The sequence below is a fragment of the Spermophilus citellus genome (genome assembly GCF_964194105.1).
Source record: "Spermophilus citellus genome assembly, chromosome: 6".
Taxonomy (NCBI): domain Eukaryota; kingdom Metazoa; phylum Chordata; class Mammalia; order Rodentia; family Sciuridae; genus Spermophilus; species Spermophilus citellus.
The window spans coordinates 7,138,664-7,150,819 of NC_138187.1; the positions used below are offsets into that span (position 1 = coordinate 7,138,664).

The window sequence follows — 12,156 nt, forward strand, 5'->3', positions numbered from 1 at the left end:
TAGGTTGACACAATGCCTTTATTTATTTATTTTTAAAGTATTTATTTATTTTCGTTGTAGTTGGACACAATACCTTTCTTTCTTTCTTCTTTCCCTTCCTTCCTTCCTTCCTTCCTTCCTTCCTTCCTTCCTTCCTTCCTTCCTTCCTTCCTTCCGTGCTGGGTATTAAACCCAGGGCTTTGTGCATGTGAGGCAAGCACTCTACCAACTGAGCTATATCCCCAACCCTATTTATTTATTTATTTACTTATTTTTAGATATTTATTTTTTTAGTTGTAGTTGGACACCATACCTTTATTTTATTCATTTATTTTTATGTGTTGCTAAGGATCGAACCCAAGGTCTCACATGAGAGGCGAGTGCTTTACCGCTGAGCCACAACCCCAGCCACTTTATTTATTTTTTAAACTTCGTTTTATTTATTTTAATATTTTTAGTTGTAGTTGGCCACAATACCTTTATTTTATTTATTTATTTTTATGTGGTGCTGAGGATCAAACCCACTGCCTCACGCATGCTAGGCAAGTGCTGCACCACTGAGCCACAACCCCAGCCCTATATTTCTTTTTGTACAACTTTTTCCCTGAAATAAAAAATGTCCTCTTTTTTTTCTTCATTTCCTTAGTTTTCTTTATATCTATCACCAATTTACCCACAAATTCCCTTGATAGAAGTGTAAGTCTTTCAGCATATTCAAACATAGTGAATAATTCATTAATTTCATTTTGGGGAATGCTTTAATACCATGGTCTCATTTCTAAGAACCCTGCCTTTGCTGTCATTTGGGGTTTGAATGGTTTTTTCTGAGACTTCCAGTTATCAGTTAAGAACGTTGTCTTCCTACAAAGGACAACTGCCCTGCTTTGTGCCCCATTGCCCTGTGCCTGATAGTTACCTGGGACTTCCAGAGGAATCTGTCCCTGAGCCACAAGCATATTTGCAAAATGATCGAAAGTTGAGGATCCAGTTTGAAATTCTGAGAAACAAAGAATGCAACAATAGTCTGACCGTATGTATTTAGAGTCGACTGTAAGGGAACACTTCCCATGCTCCTCATTTTAAAGTTGAAGAATGTGAGGCTTAATATAATGATCACCAGAGGCACCAAGATCTGTACAGATAACATCACCATCCAGTTGCGCGGAGAATATATGACCCTTTTCAGGAACATGGCGTAGAATTGTTGGCAGAGAAGACTGAACTACAATAAAAAAGAAGGAGGTACTGCATCAACATGGTGACCAAAGCTAGGGGCACTCAGGTGGTCCCTGGCTCATAACCACTTATAGTCACCTCAGATTATTCTAACTAATTTTTAAATTATGTTCAAAATTCACTTCAAATTAAAATGCTTTATGATTTATGCTTAGTGGCAAAAAGAGAGTGTAAATTAGAAAGGATCTGGAAGTGCAACCCAAGATACTAGAGATATCAAATGTAAATGATACCTTTTTTTTCACCACAGACTGGTAAAAATTTTAAGTTAAGAAGAATGTAGGGGGGCTGGGGCTATGGCTCAGAGGTAGAGCGCTCACCTGCCCTGCGTGAGGCACTGGGTTCGATCCTCAGCACCACATAAAAATAAAATAACAATATTGTGTCCACCTATAACTAAAAAATAAAAATTAAAAAAAAGAGAAGAATGTAGGGAAAATGCCAGTGTTGGATGGGTTTTCACTTGGCACAACTTCTCCAGAAAACAAGTTATCTGGATGAACACAAATACAAATATTAAATTACAAATTTAATTTTAATATTGAAAATTTAAATTAAAAATTTAATATTCACATAATCTTTAACCCAGAAATTCCTCTTCTGGTCATGTATCCTACAAGTAAATATGCAAAACTGGTGCACAAAGATATCCCTGGTGGCAATAATAGACAATGTTGAAGTGTGCAGTTATGTGCACTGAGATCCTAAGAGCTGGAGTCAGGCCTGGGGTGGGAGACCCTTGGTGGTAGTGCTCCATGCATCCATTTAGCTTCTGTGGGGTGCTGCATGGGTGGGTATGTGTGGGAGGGCTTTCAGGCCCAGGTGCCACTGCCTCTTAGCTTGGTGGTCAGGTCTGAGACAGGCATTCTGAATTAATGGCCAAAATACTGACTGATTTCTGAAAGATTTTATCTACCAGATACCACCAGGGGAAACTCTAAGTATGGTGGAGGCTACATTCACTTTCAGCATTTACCAAAAGGCTCTGCTATGACTTATCTGAAGTCACACACAGTAATACTTCATGAGAAGACTTGGGACCATGATGGTCTTATTTTACATTAATACTTATAGACAGCTAAATCAAGACTACTTTGTAAAATGTATGTCAATACTCTTTTTTCAATATTAAGAGAATATTATAGGTTATCCATGTATTTCATAAGGATATGTTTAAAATTTTTTATATTCCAGATGGTACAATGTATAAATTAATCTGCTTCACAGTGAAGGAATGAATACATATTCTGGCCAGTAGTGTGTTTCTTTCATTCTCTCTTTTTCCCTGTGAGAGGAATGACCAGGAACCTACTAGAATGTCTTCTGATACTTTCCTTCCATTTGAATGGGTTAATCCCTCTCTAAAACATCACTCTTTTGCTTTCAAATAAAGCAAAGAGTGTCATACCGCCAAAACCTGGCAGACCCGGTCCTTAAAACTTAAAAATTGCACATTTATATACAGACCCTTCAAAAGTTAATGTGTACTTCTTGACAAAATGATTGTGTGATTCCACGAATTAAACCAAAATTTGCTTTCTAGTATGCACTTGGAATATGCTGCTTACTCCAGTGTTTAGTGTGATTGGTAGACCAGTCTGTAATGAGAAGATCCTTGAATGAAGATATTTAATTCTTTCAACAGGAACTCTGCTAATCAGTGAATAGGGATGAATAGAGGGTTGCTTCTTGGCTGAAATATCTGTACTGTAGTCTGCCAACATACAAACCCTAAACCAAATCAAAAACAAAAACAAATACAAACTCTCAAAATCACAACATATTTCATTTTGATTGGACTTAAACAATGAAAGTCATATAATATTTGAAAAATTAAGAAGTTAAGAATAATGAGCAGAATAGGAGCTATATCTAGATTATATCCTGGGTAGCAAGATTTAAAAAAAATCTTTAATTGCTTTTGCAGTGCTGGTGATTGAACCCAGAGGTACTTTACCACTAAGCCACATCCCCATCCCTTTATATTTTATTTTATTTTGATTCAGGATCTTACTACATTGCTGAGGCTAACCTGGAATTTGTGCTCCTGCATCAAGCAGATGGGATTATAGGCAAGTACCACTGGAGTCCAGCTATAAATTCTTCTATAAGTACTAAATATTGAGTTAACTAACCAATGGCTTTTCCAAAGAGCTGAGACAACACTAGCATAAACAGCTTTTGTTATTTTCTTTTAAAAGTATCACATGAGTCAGGTGCAGTGGCAGACACCTATAATCCCAGCAACTCAGGAGGCTGAGGCAGAAGGATTGCCTGCCTCATCAATTTAGTGAAGCCCTAAGAAACTTAAAGAGATCCTGTCTCAAAATAAAAGGGCCGGGGATGTAGGTCAGGGGTAAAGTGCCCCCAGTTTCAGTCCCAAGGACAAAATATGTGCACTGAGATCCTAAGAGCTGGTCCATAAAGCCTATAATAAATAAATAAATAAATAAATAGGGCTGAGATTATGGCTCAGTGGCAGAGCACTTGCCTAGCATGTGTGAGGCACTGGGTTTGGTTCTCAGCACCGAATGGCAATAAATAAAATAAAGGTTCATTGACAACTAAAATGATAAATAAATAAATAAAAATACTGAATGAAAAATAGAATAAAATGACATAATTTAATATCTATTTTATGAGAAAAATTGAAAATTATAAAATACAGCACTACTGAGACCATTGATCAGGGGATGGTAAACTATAATTATGGGCCAAATTCAGCCAAGGCCAATTTTTGACTGGCCCTGAGCTCAGAATGGATTTTACATTTTTAAAATGTTACCTGTTAGGTGGGACTGGGGCTGTGGCTCAGTGGTAGAGTGCTTGCTTAGCATGTGTGAGGCACTGGGTTTGATCCTTATCACCACATAAAAGTAAACAAATAAAGGCCTACTGTCCACTAACAACTACAAGAAAAATTTAAAAAGGTTACATGTTAGGTGGTTATGAAAGTACTGACATAACACTCTTGATTGTGCCATAAAGCCTATATAGCATAAAATACAATCAGGACCTTTAAGGAAAAGTTACTGACCCCTGCCCTAGGGAAAAAAAGAAAAGTTTGTCGTTAGCAAAGTGTTCATGTGCCAAGAAATGTATTTATGATCCTGGCCTTTGAGTTATTATTCTATTTCTGTGAATTTGTCACAGCAAAATACCCAGTAAGTTGTGATTAATTTCCCCTTCAGCACTGTTCTGTAAAAGGTGGTGTACTTGTTGTTCGTTGCTGTGACACAGGTGATCCCCAAAATTGGCAGCTAAAACAACAGTAACTATTTATTATTTCACACAGTGTCTGTGGGTGAGGAATTTGGAAATGTATTAGCTGATGATTCTATCTCAAGGTTTCTCATGAGGCTGCAGTCCAGATATGGATGAGGGCTGCAGTTGTCTGAAGGCTTGACTGGGACTGTTATATACAATTCCAAAAGCAGGAAGTACAGAGAGGATCCCATAGGATCCCATCACCCCTTCCCCCTATTATTAGCATCTTATTTTAGTATGGTTCATCATCAGAACTGATGATATAGTATTCCAGCAGATTCTCCTTTTCCTCTTTCTTCCTTTTTCAGGGGTACTCTGCCACTGAGCTACATCCTCAGACCTTTTCATTTTATTTTGAGATGAGGTCTCATTAAGTTGTCCAAGCTGGCCTTGAATTTGCAATCCTCCTGCTTTAGCCTCCCGAACTACTGGGATTACAGGTATGTACCACAGTGCTTGGCTTCTCTCTCCTTTCTTTTCTTTCTTCCTTCTCTGGGGGTTGAAAACAGGGGGGCCTGAGATATATCCCCAGCCCTTTATTTATTTTTTTAATTTTGAGAGATGGTCTTGCTCAATTGCTGAGGCTGACTTTAAGTTTACTATCTTCCTTCCTCAGCGATCCAGAGTTGCTGAGATTACAGCTGTGTGCCACTACATAAGGCTTTTTAAAAAAATAGAAATGGGGCTGGGGTTGTGGCTTAGCAGCAGAGCACTCACCTCTCACGTGTGAGACCCTGAGTTCGATCCTTAGCACCACATAAAAATAAGTAAACAAAATAAAGATATTGTGCCCATGTATAACTAAAAAAATATTTTAAAAAATAGAAATGTGAATTTTTATTTAAAAATTTACACAGTAATGCAAAAGACTTATCATAGCTATAACCATCTTCAAAAAATAAAACAAAGCTTAAGCAACTATCTACTGCTTGACTGTAAGATATGCTACAGTAATCTCAACAGTGTAGTATTGGCTTAGGACAAAATAGATCAGTGGAACATTCTGTAGAATGTAGAAAATTATATAGTCAACTGACTTTTGGTGAAGGTATGCAAACAATTTAACACAGAAAGTAGTCTTTTCAACAAATAGTGTGTCCCAACTGGAAATCCATGTGGAATAAAATGAACTTTGATCCCTTATTAAACCTGCATAAAATAACTGCAAGAAAAATAATAAGCTAACATAAAAGCTAAAATGATTAAGTTCCTAGAAGAAAGTAGGGAAAAAGACTTGTGATTTAAGGGTATGCAAATTATATTTTAGACAGGGCATAAAAAACAATAACAATAAGAAAAAAATTCATAAATTAGGTTTCATAAAAATTTTTAAACTTTTGTCAAGAGAAATGCAAATCAAAACTACTCTAAGATATCATCTCACTCCAGTCAGAAAGGCAGCTATTATGAAGACAACAATAGTGTTAGTGAGGATATGGGGGAAAAGGTAGACTCATACATTGCTGGTGGGACTGCAAATTGGTGCAGCCAATATGGAAAACAGTATGGAGATTCCTTGGAAATCTGGGAATGGAACCACCATTTGACCCAGCTATCCCTTTCCTCAATCTATACCCAAAGGACTTAAAAACAGCGTACGACAAGGACACAGCCACATCAATGTTTACAACAGCACAATTCACAATAGCTAAACTGTGGAACCAACCTAGATACCCTTCAGTAGATGAATGAAAAAAAAAAGTGTGGCATATATACACAATGGAATATTACTCAGCAATAAAAGAGAATAAAATCATGGCATTTGCAGGTAAATGGATGGAGTTGGAAAAGATAATGCTAAGTGAAGTTAGCCAATCCCCCCCAAAAAAACAAATACCAAATGTTTTCTCTGATATAAGGAGGCTGATTCATAGTGGGGTAGGGAGGGGTAGCATGGGAGGAATAGACGAACTCTAGATAGGGCAGAGGGGTGGGAGGGAAAGGGAGGGGGCAAGGGGTTAGCAAGGATGGTGAAATGTGATAGACATCATTATCCAAAGTATATGTATGAAGACACGAATTGGTGTGAACATACTTTATATACAACCAGAGATATGAAACATTGTGCTGTATATGTGTAAATAAGAATTGCAGGGGCTGGGGATGTGGCTCAAGTGGTAGCGCAAAGCACTCTCGCCTGGCATACGTGCGACCCGGGTTCCATCCTCAGCACCACATACAAACAAAGATGTTGTGTCCTTCGAAAACAAACTAAAAAATAAATATTAAAAAATTCTCTCTCTCTTTTTTAAAAAAAAAGAATTGCGATGCATTCTTCTGTCATTTGTTTTTTAAAAAATCAATTAAATTTTTTTTTTTAAAAAGCATCAATTGGAAGAAAATATAGGCAAGATGTATTTAGGACTAGTGTCCAAAACATGCAAAACTCCAACAATTAAAAAAAACCTGAGCTGTAGGCTTAATACCTGTGCACCTTTTGGTATACATTATACTTCAATAGAAATGTAATTCTATTCTCATCAATGACAACAGCAAAAGTAATTCTGGATAAAAACCCTCAATGGAATTATTTAACTAAAGATCAGAAACATTTGGAGAGATAATCAATTATCTGAATGACAGATCAGAAAACATTATACAGAATGTAGCTCAGGGAGAGTACCACATAAAAAATATGAAAAAGGAGTTAAGATTCAGATTTACGCAGTTCAGACAGTGAGAAGATCTCATACATCTAACTGGAGCTCCAAAATAAGAAAGGAAGTTTGAGTTGAGGCACTGCATGAACAGATAATGGCTAGACATTCTCAATTCATGGAAGTTCATCAGATAAAGCAGAATAGCTAAAAATCTCAAAAACAAAACAAAACTCCCACAAACATAGATACATTATAGAGAAACTCTAGCAGTGAAAACAAAGAGTATCCAAATTACTTTCAAAGAACGGATGGATGAACCCAGTGGCTCTTCCCCAGCAACCGCTGACTGTGAAATACTATTTTTTGTGTAGTAAAGGAAAACAATTTTCAACCTGATTAAAATAATCTTCAAAAATGAGGAGGGAATAAAATTATTTCAAAAATATTCTTTCAGCTGGGCACTGTGGCGCATGCCTGTAATCCTCCGCTGAGGCAGGAGGATCACAAGTTCAAAACCAGCCTCAGCAACTTATTGAGGCCCTATGCAACTCAGTGGGACCTTGTCTCTAAACAAAATATAAAAAAAGGGCTTAGGATGTGGCTCATGGTTAAGCATCCCTGTGTTTAATCATGGTACCTATGCGCGCACACACACACACACACACACACACACACTTACTTTTTTTTTCATCTCAAAATACCCGAGAGCTTTGCACCAGCATAAAACAAAACAAAAATAAAAATGAACAAATGAAAACAACTTATAGAGAACATTGCCAGCAGAAGGAAAGTTCTGAGAAAGCTTATCACCGAAATAATGCAATAATGCAAAATTTCCAACTAGTGTGTGGCGAGAGGTGAAAATAGAATGAGGAAAAAATATCCAAAAAAGAGAGAAAAAAAAAAAAAACATAGGGCTGAGGCTGTGGCTCAATGGTAGAGCACTCGCCTGGCATGCATGAGGAACTGGGTTCAATCCTCAGCATCACATAAAAATAAGTAAATAATTTAAAGTTATTGTGTCTATCTATTACCTAAAATTTTTTTTTAAAGAGAGAGTGAGAGAGGAGAGAGAGAGAGAGAGAGAGAGAGAGAGAGAGAGAGAGAGAGAGAGAGAATTTTTAATATTTATTTTTTTTTAGTTCTCGGCGGACACAACATCTTTGTTGGTATGTGGTGCTGAGGATCGAACCCAGCCGCACACACGCCAGGCGAGTGCGCTTGAGCCACATCCCCAGCCCTAAAAAAAATTTTTTAAAAAGCCATATATGATAGGCAGTTCTGGTAGAAAATATAAATAAAATGACAGATATAAATTAGAATATATCATTACTACTCATAAACAGACTACATATTGCCAGTTAAAACATAAATATTGCTAGACTGGATAAAACCAGACCCATACTCCTTACCACCCTCTAGCCTGTTGTGGACCCTTGGGTAGTTTGTATACAATGATCCATAAGAACCTTCGTAGAATTGAGCCTGCATCCTTGCTTCAGGATACTGATATTGCTTGATGGGTAAGCCAGCCAATCCCAGAGCTTTCCTGCTTTGGTTTTTTGTTTTGTTTTGTTTGCGATGGAGATGGAACCCAGGGCCTAGTGCATTCTAGGCAAGGATTCTACCTCTAAGCCACATCCCCAGCCTGTTGGAAATTCTTTTTAAAAGAAGTATTGAGGGCTGGGGTTGTGGCTCAGTGATGGAGCACTTGCCTAGCATGTGTGAGGAACTGGGTTCAAGTCTTAGCACCACATATAAGTAAATAAATAAAGGTTCATCAATAACTAAACATATATAAAAAATTTATAAAAAGAAGTATTAAATTTTCTTAAATGTTTAAACCAGCTGAGTAGGAGCTGGTTTAAATAATTATCTATTATTTGTAGGCAAAAGCATCCCAACCAATACAATGCTTTTTTCTGTTTTCATTCGTTAGAAATTTCTGTTAAAATTAAGTTTGTTAGGTAGTAGTATACTTGCCTAGCATGTGTGAGATCCTAAGTTTAATAAATGAATGAATAAATAAATAAGTAAATTTTGTTGAATAATATTATACTTAACATCATCTCCATTATCCAATATCCTTATTATCGGAAGCACTGGTCAGAGACTGGACAATCATTCAGTGAGGCCAGTTCGTGAAGAGATTTAAGCACTAGGAAATTTTTATATAGATGATATTTAGGGTCCTTGGAGTATACATTTGAATTCTTGCTTACCTAATGAACACTTCCTCCATGGTAGTGACAGAAGCCCCAAAGCTGGTGATTCCCAGCTCTGTCTGCTTCATTTCCAGGTCAGTAAATAGAGATTCAAACCTGGAAGGAAAGAATAACTTTATTACTAAAGATGAAAATGAATCTCCCACCATCCTTAGTTCTCTACAAGGGAAAGGCCCCAGTTTTGGAGTCAAGATTTCTGTTCAAGACCTAGCCTGTTATGCTCTAGCTTCATAACTTGGGCTTGAACAAAAGTAATGGCATTGATTTCAGAAGGTTCCTGTAGGGATAAACCTAAAACAACTGAGCACATTATATAGATGCAAACCAATCTCACTTTCAAATAGGAAGAAATACTATTTCTGGAGTGCTTACTTCATGCTGGGGGACATTCTTGGCCCTTTTACATGTATTAATTAACTCTATGAATCCTTTCAACAGCTCTCTAAAGACAGTGCTGAAAGTTAAGAAACTTCTCTGAGGTCACATAGCCAGAAGCAGCAAAGCTAAGATTTAATACTCAGGCCTTCTACAGAGACATGCTTTCAATTGTTATGCTGAACAGTCTGTTAAATCCTTAACAGTATGTTAACTTTGCACCCTTCCTCATTATGCCTTCCATTTTTTAAAAAATATATTTTTTAAGTTATTCATGGGCATAATAACTTTATTTATTTATCTTTATGTGGTGCTGAGGATTGAACCCAGTGGCTTGCACGTGCTAGGCAAGCACTCTACCACTGAGCCACAACCCCAGCCTCATACTTTCCATTTTTAAAATCTGAATGATTTGTGGATTTTTGTGTGATATTAAGACACCTATCATAAATTTCTACAATTGAAAGTCTCTGTTCTCCAACACCCAGTAGTAAATCTGCCTTTAAGAAACCACACTCACATGCCATGTGCCCTTTTGAAACTCTTCCTCTGTGTGTGCCCCTGCAGGCAGATGATGATTAAGGTTTTAATTGGGCATGGTTTGAGTCCCGACTCTGCCACTTACTGTGACTTTGGGCTAGTTATTTCATCTTTCCAAACATTTCCTCACTTGTATAAACAGGTATTACCTAATTCACAGAGTTGTAAAGACTGAGGTAAGTGTGGGCTGGGATTGTAGCTTAGTGGTAGAGCACTTGTCTATGTGTGAGGCAGTGGGTTAAATTCTCAGCATTGCATATGGATAAATGAAATAAAGGTTCATCCACAGCTACAAAAATATTTTTAAAAAGACTATGATAAGTGTAAAAACACTTAGTAGACAATATGTATTAAATATTTAGCAAATACTATATGCTGGCTGGGCGTGGTGGCACTCAACTGTATTCCTAGCAGCTCGGGTGGCTGAGGCAAATTCAAAGCCAGCCTCAGCAACTTAGTGAGACCCTGTCTCAAGATAAAAAAAATAAAAAGGGCTGGGGTTGTGGCACAGTGATTAAGTGCCCCTGGGTTCAATCCCTGGTACTTAAAAAAAATAACACCCTATATGTCATATATCATCAATATGTTCTAAATCTTCTTTATTCAGTTTTCAGGTACTGAAATTATACTCATGTAATTGCTACTGTCTTGCCAACAATGTTATTGTGTCCTTTTTAAAAAATGGAGGCACAATTTACGTATAATAAAGTGTCTTGTTTTCATGTGTGTGGGATAGTTGGAAAAGCCTTGGTAATTTATGGTTTCAATCCAATTGAGACTTAAGGCATCTGGGTATGGTGGCACATGCCTGTAATCCACCACCAACTCAGGAGACTGAGGCAGGAGGATAGCAATTTCAAGGCTGGCCTCAGCAGCTTCACAAGATGCTGTCTCAAAATAAAAATTTCTGGGATGTAAAGCTCAGTGGTAGAGTACCCCTGGATTCAATCCCCAGCACTGAAAACACACACACACACACACACACACACACACACACACACACACACTCACACACAAAGACAGAATATTTCCATTATTCCAGAAAATGACCTCATGTCTGTCTGATGAGTCCCTCTCCTGCTTTCAAGAGTTTTCTATTGGGCTGGGGATGTGGCTCAAGCGGTAGCGCGCTCGCCTGGCATGCGTGCGGCCCGGGTTCGATCCTCAGCACCACATACCAACAAAGATGTTGTGTCCACCGAGAACTAAAAAATAAATATTAAAAAAAAAATTCTCTCTCTCTCTCACTCTCTAAAAAAAAAAAAAAAAAAGAGTTTTCTATTATCATAGGTTAGTTTTGTTCTTAATGTAAAAGGAACCATACAGTCTTTTTTGTATCCAGCTTCATCCTTGCAACATGTTTTTGAGAATGAACCATGCTGTTGCATGCATGAATCCTTTGCTTTTGTTAATTGTGGAACAGTATTCAATAGAAGAAATTTATCTATTTCTCTGTTGATTGACATTTGGATTGTTTCCATGTCAGAATTCTTATGATTAAAGCAGCTATAAACATTCTTCTCAATGTTCTATTTCTGGATATACACTTTCATTTTTTTTGGATAATGTAACAGATAAAAGATTGATGCAAATTATTCACTCCTTCTATTAAGAAGTAGAGCTTAATTCTATGCTCTTATCTAAGCAACCCTTAGTGACTTGTTTAAGATGCAATAGTGTCAATTTAGTGTCTTTCTCTGAGCGGTCTAATCTACCAAGTGAGATGTCTTCCCATCATGAAGCCATCATGGTGGAGAAGACATATGAGATGTTTCAGTGTCTTCAAGAAATCCCTCTCAAGGCACTAGATTTATGAATGAGCCATCTTGGAGCCTCTGGATAAGCTCATCACAACTCATGTTTTGTTAAAGACTTTGGCATCTATGTTCATGAGAATATAAAATCTGTAATATTCTGTTGTCATAACTCTTCCT

The 12,156-nt window shown here is 37.3% G+C and overlaps 1 protein-coding gene across 1 annotated transcript in view; it reads right to left on the bottom strand.

Annotated features, from left to right (window-relative positions):
- The window catches only part of LOC308652302 (ATP-binding cassette sub-family A member 17-like), a gene marked incomplete at its 3' end in the record, with an annotated part of 126,407 nt that overhangs the window by 22,740 nt on the left and 91,511 nt on the right, over positions 1 to 12,156 (bottom strand). Inside the window, 3 exon segments of the mRNA XM_081300051.1 lie at positions 896 to 949; positions 952 to 1,196; positions 9,305 to 9,403. Of these exon segments, the coding sequence (XP_081156177.1) occupies positions 896 to 949; positions 952 to 1,196; positions 9,305 to 9,403 (398 nt within the window).